The sequence below is a fragment of the Bos indicus x Bos taurus genome, chromosome 7 (assembly GCF_003369695.1).
Source record: "Bos indicus x Bos taurus breed Angus x Brahman F1 hybrid chromosome 7, Bos_hybrid_MaternalHap_v2.0, whole genome shotgun sequence".
Classification (NCBI taxonomy): domain Eukaryota; kingdom Metazoa; phylum Chordata; class Mammalia; order Artiodactyla; family Bovidae; genus Bos; species Bos indicus x Bos taurus.
The window spans coordinates 58457860-58481642 of NC_040082.1; the positions used below are offsets into that span (position 1 = coordinate 58457860).

The window sequence follows — 23783 nt, forward strand, 5'->3', positions numbered from 1 at the left end:
AGATGAAAAAGATAAACGTTCATGAGATAACATGTATTTTAAAGTGAAAGTCCAATGATTACAAGAGTGATTTTGAAATAAATAGGAAGTTATACATGTGGCTATCTACTGATAAAACAAAAATCCAAACAGAGCTTGGAAAAAATTGGAGACAAGTAACAGAAGAACCTGGAAGGTATAGTCCATAGGGTCACGACGAGTGGAACATGACTGAAGCGACTTAGTACAGCACACAGCACAGCACACAAATATAAATTGATTCCATTCCAAACAGAAGAGGCGTTATAGAAAAGTCATAGTTGTGTAAATAACAAAAACTTAAAACCTTCCAGTAATAAAAAAATGAAATGTAAAATGAGTCAGACATTTTTACATAGTGTTATATACAGTGAGAAAAGAATTCTTTATAAAGTTAGAATTACTTTTATTCTGAAAGGCTTTCATATTATCATTTAGAAATAAATACTAAAAATTTAACCAGTAGTATGAACTTTCCTGATACAAAATTTTACTAACAATAATTGGAAAACTAATTATAGAGCAAACAGGCCAACAAAACGAAGATTAGCATTACTATGAAAAACTTTGAAAAGAAGAAAGACAAGTAGAATTATTACTACCAGGTTAAAAAAGGGATGGGGCTTCCCTGGTGGCTCAGCGGTTAAAGCGTCTGCCTGGAATGCGGGAGACCGGGGTTCGATCCCTATGTCGGGAAGATCTCTTGGAGAAGGAAATGGCAACCCACGCCAGTACTCTTGCCTGGAGAATCCCATGGACGGAGGAGCCTGGTAGGTTACAGTCCATGGGGTCGCAAAGAGTCGGACACGACTGAGCGACTTCACTTTCACTTTTAAAAAAGGGAAAAGTGTAGGAGATAAAACTAACGTACGAAGTTGGAGAAGTTTCAGATGCCTAAACGATTCTGGAGGGTTGGACTTCCTTCTGATTTCCTTTCAAAGTTTGATTCTAGAATACTGGGTAAGACAGGCTTCAAGAATTTGAACTCATTCGTCCCAGTACCTCCAGTCAGACACACCTCATACTGGTAGCTCTGGGACAGGGTCCCCGTGCCGCTGACGTCCACCAGATGGCCCGGGAAGTGGCCCTCGGCCACCGGGCAGCGACCCGCCGAGGCCGCCCCGCCCCTCCTGCACAGCCGCACCGCCACGAACACCAGCACCGAGAAGAGGAAGAGCGACGACACCGACGCCAAGGCCACCACCAGGTAGACGGTGAGCGGGTCGGCCGGCGCCGCGGCCGCCGCTTCCGCTTCCGGGGCCGGCAGGTAGGGCTGCGAGAAGCCGTCCACCAGCAGCACGTGCAGCGTGACGCTGGCCGACAGCGGCGGCTCGCCGTTGTCCTTGACCAGCACCACCAGCCGCTGCTTGGGCGCGTCGCGCTCGCTCAGCAGCCGCGCCGTGCGCACCTCGCCGTTGTGCGCCCACACGCCGAACAGCCCGGGCTCCGTGGCCTTGAGCAGCTGGTACGACAGCCAGGCGTTCTGGCCCGCGTCGCCGTCCACCGCCACCACCTTGGTCACCAGGTAGCCCGGCTCGGCCGCCCTGGGCACCAGCTCGGTGCAGGGCGCCGAGGCGTTCTGCAGCGGGTAGAGCACGAAGGGCGCGTTGTCGTTGGCGTCCGCCACGAGCACGCGCACCAGCGCCTGGCTGCTGAGCGCGGGCGAGCCGTGGTCGGTGGCGCCCACGCGGAACTCGAAGGCTCTTAGGGCCTCGTAGTCCAGGGACGTGAGGGCGAAGAGGTGGCCATTGTCGGGGTTGATGGACACGAGGGAGGCGAGGGGCACGAGCGGGTCGGGGGGCGGCAGCAGCGAGTAGGTGACCTGGGCGTTGGCGCCCGCGTCTGTGTCTGTGGCGCTGACGCTGCCGATGTGTAGGGCTGGGCTGTTGTTCTCGCGCACCCACAGGGTGTAGGAGGTCTGGGTGAAGGCGGGGGCGTTGTCGTTGACGTCGGACACCAGCACGATTATGTTGTGCTCCGTTTTCAACCTCGGTGTCCCCAAGTCGGTGACAGTAATGGTGACATTATACTCAGCTTTGCTTTCTCTGTCTAGCGCCCCATTTGTTACCAGCGTGTAGAAATTCTCTTCAGATGGTTTCAGAATAAAGGGGAGATCATCCTGGATGGAGCAAGTCATCTTTCCGTTCTCCCCTGAGTCTCGGTCTCGAATCCTAAACAGGGCCACTTCTGTTTCGGGGGAGTTTTCAGGAATGGGGCTGGTAAGTGATGAAATAGTTAGTTCTGGGGCATTATCGTTAACATCTACCACCTCAATGGAGACAGAGCATTTTCCAGAAAGTCCCCCGCCATCAAATGCATCTATATCTAGATCATATGAGGATACTGTCTCAAAATCGAGTTTTTTAATTAGGCGAACTTCTCCCGAAAGGCTGTTTAGCTCAAAAGTTGGGCTCATCTCCTGAGAACTATAAAAAAGAGAATATGATACCTCTCCATTTGTCCCAGTGTCTAAATCTCTAGCAGAAACTTTGACAACGAGGGCACCTACGGGGCTGTTCTCCAGGACCTGCACCTGGTAGTGGGCCTGCGCAAACTCAGGGGCGTTGTCATTGATATCCAAGACCAAGATTCTGACCTGGGTGGTACCAGATCGAGGCGGAGAGCCGCCATCCAGCGCTGTGAGGGTTAATCTGAGCAAGGCCTGCTTCTCCCGATCAAGCTCTCGGTCCAGCACCAGCTCTGGGTATTTCCTACCATCCCCCCGATTGCGGGTGGAAACATGGAAATAAGAATTGGGACTGATACTGTAGTTTTGGATGTTGTTGTTGCCCACGTCCAAATCCTGAGCTTTTTTCAGAGGAAACACTGTCCCAGGAGGGCTGTTCTCTGGGATTTTCAAAGTCATTTCTCTTTCAGGAAACTCAGGAGCATGATCGTTTATGTCTCTCACCAGTAGCTCAGCTCGAAATACTCCCAATGGTTTTTTCAGTAATACTTGAAAATGCATTACACATGGATCTGTAGGGCCGCACATCTCCTCCCGGTCCAGTTTCTCATTTAATGTCAACTTCCCAGTCTGCAGATCGAGCTGCAACCGGGGTTCGTTATCCTCAGAGACCACCCGGGCTTCCCGCGCAGCTAGCTCCCCCACTCCGAGCCCCAAGTCCTTGACAAGGTTGGCCACAAACGAGCCGCTCTCTATTTCCTCCATCACGGAATAGCGACGGGATTCCCAGCCGGCAAAAGTCACTCCCAGCAAAAGAAAGAGAATCAGGACTTGCCTTTGTTGACGAAAACGCTCCCCTCCAGCCTCCATCTTTACTTCCACAAATGCCTTTCCAGGATCAAGGGCCAGCTCTATTTTAGGGAGCGATGTGACTGAGAACGTGATGGTTCTCCCAGTTGGTAACCTGTCCGGAAATGTCTGTGAGTAGCATTTTCTGGAGACTTGTGAGCTTTGCTTACATTACAGTCTTTTCGCTTCCGCTGGAGATCTGATGTAAAATTGGTAGCATTTCCTGGGCATATTTTTTCGACGCCTTAGCCTGGAGCGCCACCATGCGTTGTCTTCGAAAATAATTGCTACAATTGTATTCTTTCTATATAATAATCTAAAAGGCTATTAGAAGCTTGAAAATGTTTGGGGGAAGAGTATATAATCAGAAAACCAGGCAATCATAATTATTCATACATCATTCAAGGAAATATGATTGATATATATGTACTAGTTTCTGAAATACATCAATAAACAATCCAGACATTGTCCCTACCTTCTAGAACCTGCTGTCTAGGTGAGGTGCTTTGAGGAGAACTTAGAAGTGAAAGGACACTTAATGATGATCAGTCATGTTCGTCTTTTAAAAATAACAATAAAAGCCCATGTGATTTATTAAAAGTCTCTCCATGAAACAGAAGGAATTCCTCTACATATGCTTTTAAATTCTATGTACCCTATGTGCCAGAATTGTGGTTTCCGTTGTTGGAATCGCATAGAGGAAAAAGCTACCATTTAAGTCCAGTTTATAATACCTATTATACATAAGGTCAGAGCATTAGGATTTTATGAAACTTTACAAAGTATGCGAAAATGCATATGAGGGCACTTCCCATCTCTCTTACCCTTCTCTTTTCCTTAGCATTGGTCATTGTCTTATAAAGCAAGGGTGTACATATTTGTTTCTTTTTTGTGACATCATTGAGTTTGAGAACTTTGTTTTGTTCACCTTTACACCCACTAACATTGAGAACAGTTACTGGCAGAGCATTCCTGTAGATGCTCAATGAGTATTTGTTGACTAGATCAATGAATAAGTCACAATTAATTTTAAAATTCTGGTGGATGGATTCTCCTCCTAATATAGAAGCTGCCAGCTTTGCTGACATCCTACTTCATTATAGGAGCTGTATAAACAAGGCAGCATGTTCTCAAATGGCTTTTTTTCTATGCTCTTATGAATAGTAATTTGAAATAATTCAGAATGGCATAAAATGTTTTTTCATTAAATAGCAAAATGCCCTGGTTCCTATAAGTAAAGGAATATATTATAATAAAGAAAGAACATAATAGCAAAGCTCTAGTGAATCTACAAATAAGTCATACATCTTTTAAGAACATATTTTACATTGTCAGTGTTTTTGAATATAATTAATGTCATAATGGGCTTCTTCCCAGGTGGCACTAGTGGTAAAGAACCTGCTTGCCAATGCAGGAGTCAGAAGAGATGCAGGTTCGATCCCTGGATTGGGAAGATCCCCTGGAGAAGGGCATGGCAACCCACTCTAGTATTCTTGCCTGGAAAATCCCATAGACAGAGGAACCTGGTGGGCTACAGTCCATAGGGTTGCAGAAAATTCTACTGTGGGACCTATTATTCTACTAGGTAAGAAAGAATTTTTCTAGGAATTTCTAACTTCTGTTTAACACTCCAAATACCATTCAGTTTGGAAATATCCATCAATTCTTTATAGACCCTCAAAGACTACTAATATTCTACAATCTTTGATCCTACATAGTACATTAATATGAAAACCATTATTTTTTAACATCTCAAACCAATAGTAAGGTCCAAACCATGCAAGACTACCTAAAAGTGCTTTTGACAAGGGGAAAAAACAATTTGCCTATCTTATTTAGAGGGAAATTTATTAAAATATAGCATATTTGCTTCCAAAAACTCAATAGAGAAATCTTACTTGAAAGAGATCAGAAAATCCACAACAAGGTTACTCTTTAGGCATCTCCTTTAATGGCAACCCACTCCAGTATTCTTGCCTGGAAAATCCCATGAATGGAGGAACCTGGTAGGCTACAGTCCATGGGGTCACAAAGAGTTGGACACGACTAAGTGAATTCACTTTCACTTTTCACTTATCTAAGTAGATTGAATTTCGGTGCTTTTTTCATGTATTTAGCCATCATGATATAGTTTTCTTGTTAAGTAATGGGCTATTTTATACTAGTTTATAAAGCCATTTTTTAAAGCAGAGAAAATGAGATTGGTCAAGCTTGTATCAGTAATGTCTACCACTTTGATTATCTGAAATCACAGAGGGAGATAAGTCATATAAAATAAACATGGTTGCAACAATATACTATTACTGAAGAGAGAAGTTTTCTGAAAAAGGTAGGGTGGGATAGATAGACACTACAAAAGGGACCTATTATTTAAATATTTTGAAATACTATTTCAGTAACATTCATATATATTATATACAGAAGGTTGATGTAAAGAGAGCAAAAGTCTAAGTATAGGAGAAATTGTAGTCTTTTCCATTTAATACAATTGTGAAACAAAAACATGCATTTTGCAGACATTTCTCCATTAAAAAATTTAAGACAGGTAGGCATAATATGATTCAATAGAAGATATAATAATAATTCATTATATTTTATGATGCTCATCTCCCAAGTAACCACAGTATCAAAAAATTAGGAAGCGGTTTCTGAACAACAATCAAACAGAATGCGTCTTGGGTCATCTTCATATCAATAGTGTTTGATGACAAAAAGTTGAAAAATTAAATGTTTGTGACTTTGCAATAATGAAGTTGAATGATCTTTCCATCAAAATAGAATAAAGAGCATATATATGACTATATACTCAAGAAAAATTGCTAACCTTAACTAGGAAAATGAAGTCAGCAAAAAAAATTCTATATGAATCTAAAAGCAAATGGAAACTGTATTTTGAAAGAATTTCCAACTCCAATAAACTAATAAATTCCTAATTGAATCCAAAACCATTCAGAAAGTCTGAGTTTTCTTCTACATTAATCATGGACCCCCGGTGATTGGAGGCAACAGACTTTAGAACCTTGAACTCTCTGGTCCCAGTTCCTCCGGTCAGACACACTTCGTACTGGTAGCTCTGGGACAGGGTCCCCGTGCCGCTGACGTCCACCAGATGGCCAGGGAAGTGGCCCTCGAGCACCGGGCAGCGACCCGCCGAGGTCGCCCCAGCCCTCCTGCACAGCCGCACCGCCACGAACACCAGCACCGAGAAGAGGAAGAGCGACGACACCGACGCCAAGGCCACCACCAGGTAGACGGTGAGCGGGTCGGCCGGCGCCGCGGCCGCCGCTTCCGCTTCCGGGGCCGGCAGGTAGGGCTGCGAGAAGCCGTCCACCAGCAGCACGTGCAGCGTGACGCTGGCCGACAGCGGCGGCTCGCCGTTGTCCTTGACCAGCACCACCAGCCGCTGCTTGGGCGCGTCGCGCTCGCTCAGCAGCCGCGCCGTGCGCACCTCGCCGTTGTGCGCCCACACGCCGAACAGCCCGGGCTCCGTGGCCTTGAGCAGCTGGTACGACAGCCAGGCGTTCTGGCCCGCGTCGCCGTCCACCGCCACCACCTTGGTCACCAGGTAGCCCGGCTCGGCCGCCCTGGGCACCAGCTCGGTGCAGGGCGCCGAGGCGTTCTGCAGCGGGTAGAGCACGAAGGGCGTGTTGTCGTTGGCGTCCGCCACGAGCACGCGCACCAGCGCCTGGCTGCTGAGCGCAGGCGAGCCGCGGTCGGTGGCGCCCACGCGGAACTCGAAGGCTCTTAGGGCCTCGTAGTCCAGGGACGTGAGGGCGAAGAGGTGGCCATTGTCGGGGTTGATGGACACGAGGGAGGCGAGGGGCACGAGCGGGTCGGGGGGCGGCAGCAGCGAGTAGGTGACCTGGGCGTTGGCGCCCGCGTCTGTGTCTGTGGCGCTGACGCTGCCGATGTGCAGGGCGGGGCTGTTGTTCTCGCGGACCCACAGGGTGTAGGAGGTCTGGGTGAAGGTGGGGGCGTTGTCGTTGACGTCGGACACCAGCAAGGTTATGTTGTGCTCGGTTTTCAGTCTTGGGGTTCCCATGTCAGTGACCGTGATGGTTATGATGTACTCAGCTTTACTCTCTCTGTCCAGTGGGCTCTCTGTTTCCAAGGTGTAGAAATTCTTGAAATTAGGCTTCAAGAGAAATGGAAGGTTGTCCTGAATTGAGCAAACCATCCTCCCGTTGTCTCCAGAGTCTTGGTCTCTGAGGCTAAAAACCGCGACCACCATTTCCGGCGATGAATTTTCTGGTATGGGGCTGGTAAGAGATGTTACGACTACTTCTGGCGGGTTGTCATTTACATCTACAACACTAACTAAAATTACTGATTTTCCTGAAAGGCCCCCACCGTCAATGGCCTGAATATTTATTGTGTAAGACTGAAGTAATTCGAAATCCAGAAACGCTTTTAAACGGACTTCACCAAAAACTGGATGGATTTCAAATGTCTTCTGTATGTCTCTGGAAACGTGGGAAAATGAGTAAGATAGTTCTCCATTTATTCCTGCATCTAAATCTGTAGCAGACACCCTGACGACCAAGAAGTCCAGAGGGCTGTTTTCTGGTATCGGAACCTCATAGACGGACCTCTCAAACTGTGGGGCATTGTCATTGATATCTAAGACCAACACACGCACCAGTGCAGTTCCAGACCTCGCTGGAGACCCTCCATCCAGGGCTGTAAGCGTTAATCTAAGCTCAGGCTCCTTTTCTCGATCCAGAGGTTGGTCCAGTAACAGCTCTGGGTATTTTCTACCGTCCTCACTGTCTTGCAGTTTAAGGTGGAAATGAAGATTGGGATTTAACGTGTAGTTTTGGACACCATTCTTTCCTACATCTAAGTCCTGAGCGCTATCCATTTGGAACGAGGTTCCTGGAGCAGTGCTTTCTGAGATTTTCAGAAGTATATGTTTGTTTGTGAACGTGGGAGTGTGATCATTTATGTCTTCAACCCAAAGCTCAGCCCGAAAAAATTGCAAAGGATTTTCAAGTAATACCTGGAAATGCAATATACATGGCTCGGTAAGATCGCAAAGTGCCTCCCGGTCCGGTTGCTCATTTAAAAGCAAGTTGCCAGTCTGCAGATCCAACCGCAAGTGTGGTTTATAATCGTCAAAGATGACTCTGGCCCCTCGTGCAGCCAGGTCTTCCACACCCAAACCTATGTCTTTCACCACATTGCCTATAAAGGAGCCGATCTCCGTTTCCTCTGCTACAGAATACCGCCAGGTCTCTGAACACACCAAAGACCCTCCCAGGAAAACAAAGAAAAGCAGCACTTGCCTTATCTGCTGAGGGTTTCCTTTTCCTAGCTCCATGGCTCCCTAGTCAAATGCCTTTCTGCGGAAACATTTCAATGCAATCTCAAACAGCTTCTCTCATCTATCAGCATGAACCTTTGGGAGCCTGAAGACTTGCAGTTTTGTGGCAAAGGAGTTTCTGGCTCCCTAGCTTTCTCTTGAAAGCCTCTTTTAATCACTGGTTCTCCGGCACTCCCAGTTCTAAAGGTTCACGGAAACCAGAGCGTCTGATGGTACAAATATTTCCCAATGTTATCCTGCAGCGCCACCACGCGACTCTGCAGATTCTCAGGTTTTAAATATAGTTAAGTAAGTTTGAGACAAAATATTAATTTATCCTATTTGTTGATGATGCAAAAGGTATTTTCTCCTGTTTTCCTATATTTCTCCTATATTTCTTTTCTGAGTTTTTTCTTTGTGGTATGTGATGCTGTTACTTTTACGTCTTTAACACAATAGACTACAATCTCTAGAGCTGTGGTGGATATAAAAAGCGTATTTAAGGTATCATCCCAAGCTAAGTTATGCTCCCTCTGAAGACAATATATAAAACAACTAAAAATAGTTAAGAGGACTCTTTTATGTAATTGACTTAGTGAGCAAGAGTTTCCAAGGAAAATTGGAAATGGGACCAGAGAACTTAGTCTTCTCTAGGTATCGGCAAATACACTTCAAAAAATGATAAGGATAAAGGCATGCACTGGAAACTGAACCTGCTATATGAAAACAGTTGTTCAGGGGAAGCTGAACAATACTGGCTGGGTAAATGGTACTGTTTATTTAGGAATACTCCATAAGTGACCTACCTGGCATTAGTAGAAAGTAAATGCTCATCAGTATTGAATAACATAAGATATGTCCAGTTTCTGTCAACATTTTTAAAAAGTTGAACGAACTGGAGCCCAGTTTAGTTGTGGAACTTAATTCTGTTTTGTACACCCAAGCCTTTCAGAGACATAATTCTACATATTTTATTCCTCCATTCATTAATTTGTTTGGCAAATATTTATTGAGCATATACTTTGTGCTAGGCATGGTGATTAGTGTTGGGGTAGAATGGGAAACAGACAGACATAGTTTCTGTCCTGAAAGATGGAGGCAGAAAAGTGATCACACATTTAAAATAGAGCATAATGAATGCCATGATAAGCAAAAGTTCATGCTTGTATAAGAGCATAGATGAGGGTCACCTAACCAAAATTTGGAATACAGGAAAGACTTTTCTGGAAAAAGTAAATTCTGGTTTGATACATGAAAAATGAGTATGAGTAATCCAAATAAAAATTGGACATGGGCTAAAATTTCCAACAAACTAAAAACATGGTCGTACAGATCCAAAATGAAAGAAGTGTTTTGGAAGAACTGAAATAGGATCAGTGTGGCTGAGCCATAGAGCAAGAAGAGAGAAATGGTGAGATTGGAAAGATCAACAAATAATTTTGTAACACATGCCAAGGTATTTGGACTCTACATAAATAGAAATGTGAGATTATTGAAAGGTTGTAAGTAGAAAAGTGACATGACCCAGTTTTATTTTTTAAAAGATCATCTTGTTTCAGGGTTGATGATAAATCACAGAGGAGTAAGACTAAAGGCAAGGGACAGATTAGTAGTTGTTGCATTAATACAGTTAGGTGATACTGCTCTCATCTACAAATGCAGTTATAGAGTTGTATTAGGATAATAAAGATAAAATATGCAGTATGTGGTGATTAAACAGAGTAGGATAAGAATGAGTAAATGTACTTTTTTTTTTTTCAGGCTTAGGGAACTGGGTGAATGTTAGTTCTGTTAACTGATAGAGTGAACACAGGAAGACCAGAAGGCATATGTATAGAGCTAGAGAAAACATTTAGTTTTGATGAAGGGAAAATTTTGATGTAAAACATGTTGAGTTTGAGGTGTCCATAGAGCATCCATATAAATTATTACATAAATAATCTTACATTATATAAAGTGAGGAAGGAGGTTTGGGCTGCAGAGAAAATTTGGGACTTATTGATCTGAATGGTGACTGAAGCCCTTAGAGAAATAATGTAAGTTGTAAATTAAGAGAAGTATGTTTGAATTGGTGATTTTAGAGATGCAGCTCTAAAAGACTACTCTATTTAGAAGTGGTCATGGTCATATAGATCTACTAGACTAGGGAAGAATTGGATGTCACTTGAGATGAAGATAGACATTAAGTCAAATTCCTGGACTTAGGACTGTAGTAAGGGAGGGACAGAGGAAAAGTATAAGAAAGTGTATTTGAAAACTAGCTTTACCCCACTTCTCTCCCATGATCTTGATTAATTTTAAATCAACTGACATCCAGTTAACTTGATTCCCTTATTTGATGACGAGCAAAGACTATTTAGGCAGGAAGGTTTGCTAATTTCTTTTAGCACTTTGAAGGTAGTTTACTTTTTAAAAATTTCCATTGCTACTGTTGAGAAATTGTCAACATGGAACACAGCTTTCAGTCTATCATGTGTTTAAATATGAAAAGTCTTTTGCCTATGACTTTTCTTTTAAAAAAATTCTGCTTTTTTCAAATTTCACTATGATGTTTCCAGGTATGGTTATCTTTTGTTATCCTGTTAGGCTTATTTGGGTCTCTTGAATCTGTGCACTTATGTTTTCATTAATTCTGAAGAATTCCCAGCCATTTTTTTTTTTTAAGATTGATTTGTTGGCTGCACCAGGGTCTTCATTGCTGCATGCAGGCTTTCTCTAATTGCAGCAAGCAGGGGCTACTCTCTAGTTGTGGTGCTTGGACTTCCCATTTTGGTGGCTTCTCCTGTTGAGCACCAGCTCTAGGGCGCAGGGGCTTCAGTAGTTCCCTCTAGCAGCATGTAGGATCCTAGTTCTTAGATCAGGGATCCAACCTATGTCTCCTGCTTTGCAAGGTGGATTCTTAACCACTGGACCACCAGGGAAGTCCCCCAGTCATTAGTTTTCCAAATATTGCCTCTGATCAGTCTTTCTCATCTCTCCTAGAATTCTGGATAAATATGTTAAACTTGTTTACTCTATTATCCTTTTCTAACCATCTCCCCCATATTTTCTATCTTATTAACCCTATGAGCTGCATGTGGGATAAGTTATTTTCTGCTCTATCTTCGCTCCACACATTATTTTTTGCATTTAGTTTTCTATTAAACCTTTTATGCAGTTTAAAATTGTATCACATTTTTCAATTATAGGAGTTCTATTTGATTCTTTCCTAATCTTTCACATTTTATTGTTTCTTGTTTCCTGTTCATTTTATATATTTTATTTCAATTGAAGTTGTTAGTTTATTATAGAGTGTGTCTGATAAACTGAAACATCTGAAGTGTTTGCAAATTTGAAAAGTGAAACTGTTAGGCGCTCAGCTCTTTGCGGCCCCATGCACCATAGCCCACCAGACTTCCTCTGTCTATGGAATTCTCCAGGCAAGAATACTGGAGTAGGTAGCCATTTTCTCCGTTAGGGGATCTTCCCCACCCAAGGATTCCCTGGTCTCCTGCATTGCAGGCCGATTCTTTACTGTCTGAGCCACCAGGGAAGCCCATTTGCAAGTTTATTTTTTTGTTTCATGTTTTGTTGGGTTTCACTCATGGTGTCATATTTCCTTGTGCATCCAGTTTTCTTTATATTCAAGTTAACATAAAAATTATTTATATAAATAATTCTAGGCATAAGATGAATAAACCTTCTTTCATAGAAGGTCTCCATTTGGTTCTATCAAGATCTGGGACGACTACTTGTCAACTACCACCTTAAATTAAGTGCAACGTTAAAAATAAAGTTCAAGGCTAAAATTGTACACAAGGGCTCATCAATTTCCAGTTTATTATCATAAAGGTGGTAGTTCTTAGGAATCTGAATTTATTGAAGTGAAGGTCTTCTATCAGCTTCTCAGTATGTTAGGCTTTGATTTTCTCCCCCATATACACCATCAAAATAGAGGTTCACATTTCCCAGAATTCCAAATCCCAGGGAAAAAAATTGATTGGGTGTTGCTTTATCTTTCTGAATTACCTTTTAACATTAACTGTGACCTGACAATGTATTAGTGTTTTATTAAACTATTTTTTTCCAGTAGGAGTGTTGGTATACATAATCTATACCACCCTTACTAAAAATATAAAATCTCAAGGATATTGTTATATCTCAAAATGAGAAGCAAATACTTTGTTCTCATGGAGTGTGGAGAATTGATCTTATTGAGAGGATAGAGAAATAGTATATATATTTTAACCAACTTGATCTGATCAATACTAAATCAACTATGATGCTGCAATCAATTTAAGCAATGTCTTTGAAGAAATAGTTTTTTTTTTTGTCATTGATATTGGTATAGCTCACACTTCCATCTTCACCCTATATGTAAAATACACATCTTCTTTCCTACATCTGTTCCTTCTTCTTTTCTTCCAATATGTTTATATATTTGTATATTTTTACAAGTATAAGATATTATGTATTATACGGATATATTGGTACTGTACTATAAATCTCAGTCTCTTTTTCCTTTTTTCTTCCTTTTAAAACATTTGGAATTTATCCATGTGATTGTACACCTAGTTCACTCCTTTTCAACACTGCATAGTAAAGTGAAGGGAAATGTTAGTCGCTCAGTCATGTCCAACTCTTTGCCACCCGGGGGACTATAGCTCACCAGGCTCCTCTGTCCATGGAATTCTTCAGTCAAACATACAGGAGTGGGTTGCCATTCCCTTCTCCAGGGGATCTTCCTGACCCAGGAATCCAACCCAGGTTTCCTGCAGATTGTAGGATTGTAGGCAGAGTAAGTTCACTCCTTTTGAATAATGCATAGTGCTCCTTCACAAATATGTTTCACATTTATCAGCTTCTTTACTGATGAATATGTAGACAGACTCCCATTATTTGCTTTCCCAAGATAAACATTCTTATGCACATCACTTTGTAAAGCTGTGTTAGAATTTTCTGGCTATATGCCCCAAAGTAGAAATGCTAGATCATAAACTGTGTATATTTTTATATTTTTAGTAATACTAAATTTACATACATACTAAATTTCATTAAATACTATTGAAATTCCCTCAAAATGGGGGTATATGCAATTTTCTATGCATATACATCTATGGTTCCATATGATGTTACCCAAATTTCTCATCTATGGGTGTAAAATTATTTTATCATGTATATCATCAACTAATGAGGTTGTGTGTAACTTCGTGTTCTTTTCAGACTTTGTTTTCCCCTCTTTTGAATTACTTTTCTCTTTCGTCCTTTAAAAAACATTCTATTGGCTCCCTTGATTTTCTGACTTTTGCTGATCTACAGGAGTTATCTGAATAACCTAAATATTAATCCTTCTGAGTTAAAATGTTGCAAGTAGCTTCTCCCTGCATCCCATCTGCTAGTTTATCTGAGCTATCCTCTAGTTTTAAGGTAGTAATGTTTGTCAGTTTTTATCTTTATTGTTTGCGCTTTTCAAAATTTATTACTTTTAAATTGAAGGATAATTGCTTTACAATATTGTGTTAGTTTCTACCGTACATCAACATGAATCAGCCATAGGTATACACATTTTCCCTCCTGAACCTCCTTCCACCTCCTGTTTGCACTTTAAAAACCTTGTTTAAGAAAGTGAAACCAACAGTAAGGTTGTAAAGAGATTTTTACTTAGATATTTTCTTTATATAGTGAATTTTCCAGCCAATTTTACTGGAAAAGTAATCAGTCTCTCCCTCCCCCCGGTAATTTTGACATCTCTTCGGTCATGACTAAATTTTCCTATATAAAAGGATCTGACCTTGAATTTCATTCTATCTGGCAGTGTACAAGCTTGTTTATGAATTATTCAAGTAGAGTATTTTGTTCTTGTCTATTCTTACTCTTATGCATAAGAAAAGTAAGATTTGCTTCTTATGCCTCTGAGAGGTAAAGAGGGTCCAAACATTTTTTTTTTCAGGACTGTATAATGGCACCCGACTCCAGTACTCTCGCCTGGAAAATCCCGTGTACAGAAGAGCCTGGTAGGCTGCAGTCCATGGGGTTGCTAAGAGTCAGACATGACTGAGCAACTTCACTTTCACTTTTCACGCACTGGAAAAGGAAATGGCAACCCAGTCCAGTGTTCTTGCCTGGAGAATCCCAGGGACGGGGGAGCCTGGTGGACTGCCATCTATGGGGTCGCAGAGTCGGACACAACTGAAGTGACTTAGCAGCAGAAGTACTGCTTAAATGTCTAGTTAATAAAATTCTCACAACTAGTAAGTATCTGTTGCAATGCAAAATAAGACCAGTAAAAGCTTCATGAAGCAAAGAAAAATTTCCTAAGAAAATTGGAATTTGTTTTACCCATTTCACAACATCAAGCAAAATTGCATTTTACTACATCATCTAGTCTATAATATTTAATTTTATAAGAGAAATCACAGAAATGTATATGCATAGTAGCTTTATTAGCCACACTACATTCTAGTTACCAAAATCTCCACTGAACTGTACACTTACAGATTGGAGACATTATGATTTGGAACACCATGAGGCATCTATAAGCCATTAATATAGACCCATCCTTTGTGAACATCTGAGAAAGAGCATAAATATTAAGGATTTTTAATATTTACTTTTAAAAATTAAGAGAAAAGTGAACTGAGTTCATTTCTTTAACAGTTTGAATTTTCATCTTAATTCTTAAGAAGTTTTTATCTTTATTCTTCTATTGGAAGAGTATTTTACTTAAGATGACACCATAAACAATCGAGCTATGTAATGAACACTATAATACAAATTTAAACTGGCAAATGTGGCATATTGAGAGAAAACAAAGCAATGTAAAATAGCAGAACTCCCCTCAAAACAGCATCAACGACAATGAGGAAAGAGGAAAATTACTTAAGAAATCACTAATTTTCAATGTGGTCAGTTTTGTCATAAATTCATGAAAAACTCGATATAACAATAACCAAAACAAATAAGGTACCCTACTATTGAATATGGACAGGTAGCACTTTTACCCTTTATGATGAAAAATTTCAAAGGGAAGTGTGCAATAAGATCCAATATACTTTCCACCCAGTCAACAGGACTTTTAATTTTTGAAGTATCTATCTATGCTTTGATGAAATATCTAGAAGTAAATTACATATATAGTGACATTCCCTAATACTTTAGAATTTACACCTTCAAATAATAATGTCGTCTTGCATAACACCATTATCACAACAAAAAATTAGCAATAACTCCATTACTATGACATTTAGACCAAATGACAAAAAAATCAAAACTATTTTTCCATGACATTATAGCCACTAATTTTAAAGCCACTAAAGCTTTTTAAAGCAACTGCGAGGAGAGCATAAGAAATGATAATACATGCAACTACCATCCAACATAAAATATATTACAGATTGGCAAAAAGGGGCCTACAAAAAAAAGGGGGTGTCTACAGTTTGCCAAGAATAACAAAACATCAGAAGTTCAAATTATTTTACTGAAGGTTGAGTCCAAAGCTATTTCTAAAGTTCTCATTTTCCCCTATATGCCTACCAGTGTCTTGGACTGGAAGATTAGGGATAATCGGCTTCAGAAATTTAAATTCATTCGTCCCAGGACCTCCCATCAGACACACCTCGTACTGGTAGCTCTGCGACAGGGTCCCCGTGCCGCTGACGTCCACCAGGTGGCCCGGGAAGTGGCCCTCGGCCACCGGGCAGCGACCCGCCGAGGCCGCCCCGCCCCTCCTGCACAGCCGCACCGCCACGAACACCAGCACCGAGAAGAGGAAGAGCGACGACACCGACGCCAAGGCCACCACCAGGTAGACGGTGAGCGGGTCGGCCGGCGCCGCGGCCGCCGCTTCCGCTTCCGGGGCCGGCAGGTAGGGCTGCGAGAAGCCGTCCACCAGCAGCACGTGCAGCGTGACGCTGGCCGACAGCGGCGGCTCGCCGTTGTCCTTGACCAGCACCACCAGCCGCTGCTTGGGCGCGTCGCGCTCGCTCAGCAGCCGCGCCGTGCGCACCTCGCCGTTGTGCGCCCACACGCCGAACAGCCCGGGCTCCGTGGCCTTGAGCAGCTGGTACGACAGCCAGGCGTTCTGGCCCGCGTCGCCGTCCACCGCCACCACCTTGGTCACCAGGTAGCCCGGCTCGGCCGCCCTGGGCACCAGCTCGGTGCAGGGCGCCGAGGCGTTCTGCAGCGGGTAGAGCACGAAGGGCGCGTTGTCGTTGGCGTCCGCCACGAGCACGCGCACCAGCGCCTGGCTGCTGAGCGCGGGCGAGCCGCGGTCGGTGGCGCCCACGTGGAACTCGAAGGCTCTTAGGGCCTCGTAGTCCAGGGACGTGAGGGCGAAGAGGTGGCCGTTGTCGGGGTTGATGGACACGAGGGAGGCGAGGGGCACGAGCGGGTCGGGCGGCGGCAGTAGCGAGTAGGTGACCTGGGCGTTGGCGCCCGCGTCTGTGTCTGTGGCGCTGACGCTGCCGATGTGCAGGGCGGGGCTGTTGTTCTCGCGGACCCACAGGGTGTAGGAGGTCTGGGTGAAGGCGGGGGCGTTGTCGTTGACGTCGGAAACCAGCACGGTTATGTTGTGCTCGGTTTTCAGTCTTGGGGTTCCCATGTCAGTGACCGTGATGGTGATATTGTACTCTGCTCTTTCCTCTCTGTCCAGTGCTTTATCTGAAACTAGGGTGAAAAAGTTCTTGAAGGTCGGTTTCAGAAAAAATGGGAGGTCATCTTGGATAGAGCAAATAATCCTTCCATTTTCTCCAGAGTCTTGGTCTCGGACACTAAAAAGAGCCACAAGCGTCTCTGCGGCGTTCTCTGGAATTATCTTTGTAATTGATGAGATGATCACTTCTGGCGGATTGTCATTTGTATCTATTACTTTCACCAAAAGAGTGCATTCTTCGGAAAGACCCCCACCGTCTGTTGCCTGAATATTTATAGTGTAGGATTGTACTACTTCAAAATCCAGTTGTGATCTCAAATGAACTTCCCCAGATATTGGATTGATTTCAAATGTTTTACGAATATCTTCCGATGCATGAAAAAACGTATAAAGTATTTTCCCATAATTTCCTGCATCCAGATCCTTAGCAGAGACGGTGATAATCCAAGAGCCAACCGGTGCGTTTTCCAGGACCTGCACCTCATAGAGCCTCTGAGGAAATTCCGGGGCATTGTCGTTGATGTCTAAGACCTTGATGAGGACCAAAGTTGTCCCAGACCTGGGGGGATTTCCACCATCCAGTGCTACAAGTGTTAATCTGAGCTCAGGCTCCTCCTCATGATCTAACGCTCTGTGCAGGACCAGTTCTGGGTATATCTTTCCATCGTCGCTGTCTTGAATTTTAATGTAGAAGTGAGAATTGGGGCTAACTGTGTAGTTTTGAAGACTGTTGCTTCCTACATCCAAATCTTGGGCACTCTCCATTAGGAATGTAGTTCCAATAGTGGTACTTTCTGATATTTTAATAACTATTTCATTGTCAAGAAATGTAGGGGAGTGATCATTTATATCTTTGATGTGCAGCTCAGCCTGAAAAAACTGTAAAGGGTTTTCCAATACCATCTGAAAATGCATCACACAGGGCTCCGTGGAGCCACACATCTCTTCCCGGTCCAGTTTATCGTTTATCAGCAAATCCCCAGTCAGCAAATCGAGGTGCAAATGCTTTTCATTATCATCACATACTACCCGAGCCTCCCGTGAAGAGAGCTCCTCCACACCAAGCCCCAGATCCCTTGCCAGATTAGCCACCGAAGAACCGATTTCTGTTTCCTCTGCCACAGAATAGGGCACAGACTCGGGACGCGCCTGAGACAATCCCAGTAAAACAAAGAGAATCAGGACTTGCCTTTTCTGCAGAACGAGTGCCCCTCTGATCTCCATGGTTCTTTGAAGAAACCTTTTTTGTGGAAATTTCTTAGTTCATCCCTAATTTTGCAAACTGAGGCTCTGATCTTTTTTTTTAAGTTGGAAACTTCTGAAGGCTATATAAACCTCCAAGTCTGTAGGCGAAGCGCCTTAATACCTCTCTTTTCAGTGGGTTGGATGTTCTCTGTTCTCATGAATAATGGAGCCCTGTGTTGTAGAAGCACTGTTTTTGTCTTATACTGCAGCGCCACCATGTGTCTCTCTGATTTTTTTTCAGTAAAAAATTTTTTCTCTTTGAACAAGTAACTCATAAACTCATCTGGAGTATTTTAAAGCAATCCCAGACATCATGTATTTTTACATCTAAATACTTCACTAAGTATCTCTAACAGATAAGGACCACAAATTTAGTGATAGAACCTTAATACATTTTATATTCGATCTGTGTTTGCATTTCCCCATTTTCTTTTAAATCAGTATTTAAACAAAATTCATGAAATTCATTGAATTATCACTGTTTTGAATGCTTGACAAGAAGAACCATTAAAATATCCTGAACTGAAAAAAATTATGTTTTATTCAGGCCATTTCTTGAGTTATTGCAAATGTATTCTCCTCTCCAGTCTTGTAAACACTTATAGATTTCAGTCAGTTATGGTTAATATTGTCATTACTTTTTCACTTGTATATTTTTAAAAACTACATATTAAGGACATGACATTGTCTTTATGGGGCTCAAAGGCTAGAAAATTTGGTAATCACAATATGCCAAAGTAATCAAATGGCATATTATTTGGCATAAATAATCAAAATATGCCAAAATGTTTGCATAGGTAAATAGTAATATGTAAATACCTAGAAGGGACATCTTATACCCAGGAGATAGCACTGCATAGTGGTTATGAACATGGATTCTGGAATCACAGTATCTACGTTAGAATCCTAGTTCTGCTACTCACTGTCTACAGTCATGGGCAAATTATGTACCTCTGCTTCCTTACCTATAAAATAGGGGTAATATTAATGTTTACCTTCTAGGATGATTATTATAGGAATCTAATGGTTTAATATTTACAAAGTGGCTGGTAAGTGCTTGTTCAGTTCAGTTCAGTTGCTCAGTCATGCCCGACTCTTTGCAACCCCATGGACTGCAGCATACCAGGCTTCCCTGTCCATCACCAACTCCCAGAGCTTGCTCAAACTCATGTCTATCAAATCAGTGATGCCATCCAACCACCTCATCCTCTGTCATCCCCTTCTCCTCCTGCCTTCAATCTTTCCCAGCATCAGAGTCTTTTCCAATGAGTCAGTTCTTCACATCAGGTGGCCAAAGTATTGGAGCTTCAGCTTCAGCATCAATCCTTCCAATGAATATTCAGGACTGATTTCCTTTAGGATTGACTGGTTTGATCTCCTTGCAGTCCAAGGGACTCTCAAGAGTCTTCTCCAACACCACAGTTCAAAAGCATCAATTCTTTGGTGCTTATCTTTATGGTCCATCTCTCACATCCATACATGACTACTGGAAAAACCATAGCTTTGACTAGACGGACTTTTGTTGGCAAAGTAATGTCTAGGCTTTTAATACGCTATCTAGGTTGGTAATAGCTTTTGTTCCAAGGAGTAAGCATCTTTTAATTTCATGGCTGCATGAAATTATGATAGCATATATATGCTACCACGTGTGAAATACATAGCTAGTGGGAAGGTGCTGTATAGCACAGGAAGCTCGGCTCAGTGCTCTGTAATGACCTAGAGAGGAGGGAGGGGGAGAGGTAGCAGGGATGCTCAAGAGAGAGGGGATATGTGTATACATATAGCTGATTCATGCAAAATTAACACAACACCGTAAAGCAGTTACACTCCAGTTATATGGCTGCTGACTGATCAGAATGATTGCTACATGTTGGAGTAGCTGTGGAAATTTCTTAAGGCAACAATGAAGTTTGCTGCATCAATGGAGTCTTCGTTTCATGAAGTTTCTCTGTAGCCCACAATGCTGTTTGAGAGCATTTTACCCATAACAGAACTTCTTTGAAAATTGGAGTTGATTCTCTTAAACCCTGCTGCTACTTTATCAACTAAGTTTATGTCATATTCTAAACCCTTTGTTGTCATTTCAGTAACCTTCACAGCATTTTCACCTGTAGATTCCATCTCAAGAAATCACTTTCTTTGCATATCCATAAGAAGCAACTCCTCATCCATGAGAAAGTTTCATCATGAGATTTCAGCAGTTCAGTCACATCTTCAGGGTCCATTTCTAATTCTAGTTCTTTTGCTATTTCCACCATATCTGAAGTTTCTTCCTCCACTGAAGTTTGAACCCCTGAGTCACAAGGGTTGAAATAAACTTCTTCCAAACTCCTGTTAATATTGATATTTTGATTGCTCCCCATGAATCAATGTATTTCTGATGGCATCCAGAATGGTGAATCTTTTTCAAAAGGTTTTCAATTTCCTTTGCCCAGATCCATTAGAGAAATCACCATCTGTGGCAGCCAAAGATTTATGAAAGGTATTTCTTAAATAGTTAAGACTTGAAAGTCAAAATGACTCCTTGATTCATGGGGTGCAGAACAGATGTTGTGTGCGGGCATAAAAACAACACTATTCTGGTTGTACATCTCCAGCACTAGGTCTCACCAGTGGGTTTAAAATACTCAGTAAAACATGCTGTAAACAGGTGTGCTGTTATCCAGGCTTTGTTGTTCCATTTAAAGAGCACAGGCAGAATAGGTTTTGCATAATTCTTAAGAGTCCTAGGGTCTTTGGAATGGTAAATAAACATTGGTTTCAACTTAAAAGTTACCAGCTGTGTTAGACCATTACAAAAGAATCAGCCTGTCCTTTAAAACTTTGAAGTGAGGCATTACTTCTCTCTAGCTATGAAAATCCTATATGACTTCTCCTTCCAATGTAAGACTATGTCATCGACACTGAAAAGCTGTGATGGTGTAGTCAGCTTCATGAATTATCTTAGCTAGATCTTTTGGATAACTTGCTGCAACTTCTGCATCAGAACTTTCTGCTTCACCTTGCACTTTCATGTCCTAGAGACAGCTTCTTTCCTTAAATCTCACAAACCAACCTCTGCTAGCTTCAAATTTTTCTTCTGTTACTTACTCATTTCTCTCAGCTTTTATAGAATTGAAGAGTTGAAGCCTTATTCTGTATTAAACTTTGGCTTAAAGCAATGTTATATATCTGGTTTGATCTTCTGTGCAGGCCACTAAAACTTTCTCCACATCAGCAATGAGACTATCACTTTCTTATTATTTGTGTATTCTCTGGATTAGCACTTTTAATTTCCTTCAAGAACTTATCCCTGGAGGATCTCCCTGGTGGTACAGTGGCTAAGACTCTGTACTCGCAATGCAGGGGGCATGGGTTTGATCCTTGGTCAGGGAGCTAGATCCCACATGCCACAACTGAGTTCACTTGCTGCAACAAAGATGGAAGATCCCTCATGCTGCAACTAAGACCTGGAGCAGCCAAATAAGTTAATTTTAAAAAAGAGAAATAAGTAGAGAGAACTTGGCCTTTGCATTCACACCTGGGTCTTTGGTGCAAGAGGCCTTTTAGCCTTTCTTATCTTTCAGCATGCCTTCTTCACCAAGTTTAATAATTTCTAACTTTTGATTTAAAATGACATATGTGACTCTTGCTTTCATTTGAACACTTAAGGCAAATTGTAGGATTATTAATTGGCCTATTTTCAATATTGTTGTGTCTCAGGGAATAGGGAGGTCCAAGGAGAGGGAGAAAGATGGGGAACAGCCAGTTGGTAGAGCAGTCAGAACATTTATCTGTTGAGTTCACTGTCTTATATGGGTACAGTTCATGGTGCTCCCCCAAATGATTACAACAGTAACATCAAAGGTCACTGATCAAAAAAAAAAAAAAAAAGATCACTGATCACAGATCACCATTATATTTTGTTTTATTATAACAAATATAGTTAAAATGAAAAGTTTGAAATAGTGAATTACCAAAATGTTACACAGAGATATAAAGTGAGCAAATGCTGTTGGAAAAATGCTGTCGATAGGTATGCTTGTTGCAGGGTTGCCACAAACTTTATATTTGTAAAAATACACAATCTCTGCAAAGTGCAATAAAATGAGGTACGCCTGTGTTTGAAACCATGAGATCTCCATGTAAACCAAGCAAAAATGTGTCAAACGAGAATAGAAGAGGTTTAGCATAGAATTCTGAGAAATATCTTCATTTAGAGATGAGGTAAGGAAGTATTTTTTTAAAAAGATGAGGAAGGCCCAGAGTTCAGAATTATGAAACCAAAAGCATATAGCATTTCAAAACTATGAGGAAGATTGACAGTAGCAAATGCTTCAGAAAACTCAAGAAAAATAAATATTAAAATGGTCCATTGGATTTAAGGAGATGGTCATTGTGCAGGATTCTGTTAGATGTCTGCCAAAATCTGTTCCCTTTTTCTTTATAGAGATAGAACTGTATCCAAGCACATAGTGTCTCCATCTTGCCTGTAGTTAGGTGTGGCTAAGTTCTCACACATTGTGAATAGAACTTTCATTTGCCACTCCTGGGTCTGCCACATCTGGATTCTCTTTTCCCTCCTAGTCAACTAGAACCCAGATGTAGCAGTGACCCAGCTACAGTCATGTAGATTATGACATTGCAATAGGGGATGCAAGAGGAATTACTTGGAACAAATTTTGGTTCCAGAAGGACCATGAAGAGCAAAGCTGCCCTGTCTATGCAATCATTTACCCATTGTGGCTGTTAGAGGAAAGAGACATATTTTACAAGCCATTGCATAATTGTACTACTCTATTTCAGCGGTGTAATCTTAAAAACTTACACAGAAATCTTTGATCAGCTTTACAATAGCAGTTTTCAATATGGACTGCACTGGGTTGAAAAGCAAGAGGGATAAGGAAGTAAAAATGGAAATCCTTTTGAGAAATTTAGCTGCAAAAGAAAAAAGTAGATTTGTATCTGGAGAGGAATTTAGACTCAAGAGGGTTTTTTAAGCCTAGAGAAATGTTTTTAAAATGCTGATTTGCAGTACTGAGTAAAGAAGGAGAAAATTATACAAGAAAGGATATTATCAGTGTTAAGCCCCTAGAAGGTTGTCAAAGACAGGATTCAGCAAATATGAATGAGTTGGACTTAAGTGGAAGGGAACTCAGCAGAGGAAATTACAAGTACATATGCTATCAAGAGTATAAATTTGGGGATAGGAAATTAAGATAATTCCCATCTGATGGATTTTGTTTTCTCTTTAAGATATTAAGTAAGTTCATCTGCCAAAAAGCGGTATGTAAGTAGTAGGGTAAGAAGTTTAAGATAAGTAGGTATGAAGTTGTTATTGAAGAGTAAAAGAG

At 41.8% G+C, this 23783-nt stretch overlaps 4 protein-coding genes across 4 annotated transcripts in view; all 4 read right to left on the reverse strand.

The window, feature by feature from the left end:
• LOC113895248 (protocadherin beta-4-like) overlaps window positions 1–23783 on the reverse strand; it is a 149341-nt gene that overhangs the window by 24585 nt on the left and 100973 nt on the right. The window lies entirely within an intron of this gene.
• On the reverse strand, window positions 791–4712 carry LOC113895249 (protocadherin beta-15-like). The gene has a single exon (XM_027546213.1). The coding sequence runs from the start codon at window positions 3293–3295 to the stop codon at window positions 905–907; it is 2391 nt and encodes a 796-aa protein (XP_027402014.1). The 5' UTR covers window positions 3296–4712; the 3' UTR covers window positions 791–904.
• On the reverse strand, window positions 5833–11271 carry LOC113895251 (protocadherin beta-18-like). The gene has a single exon (XM_027546215.1). It carries the CDS (start codon window positions 8592–8594, stop codon window positions 6204–6206), a length of 2391 nt encoding a protein of 796 aa, XP_027402016.1. The 5' UTR covers window positions 8595–11271; the 3' UTR covers window positions 5833–6203.
• LOC113895246 (protocadherin beta-14) lies at window positions 14978–19027 on the reverse strand. The gene has a single exon (XM_027546210.1). It carries the CDS (start codon window positions 18427–18429, stop codon window positions 16030–16032), a length of 2400 nt encoding a protein of 799 aa, XP_027402011.1. The 5' UTR covers window positions 18430–19027; the 3' UTR covers window positions 14978–16029.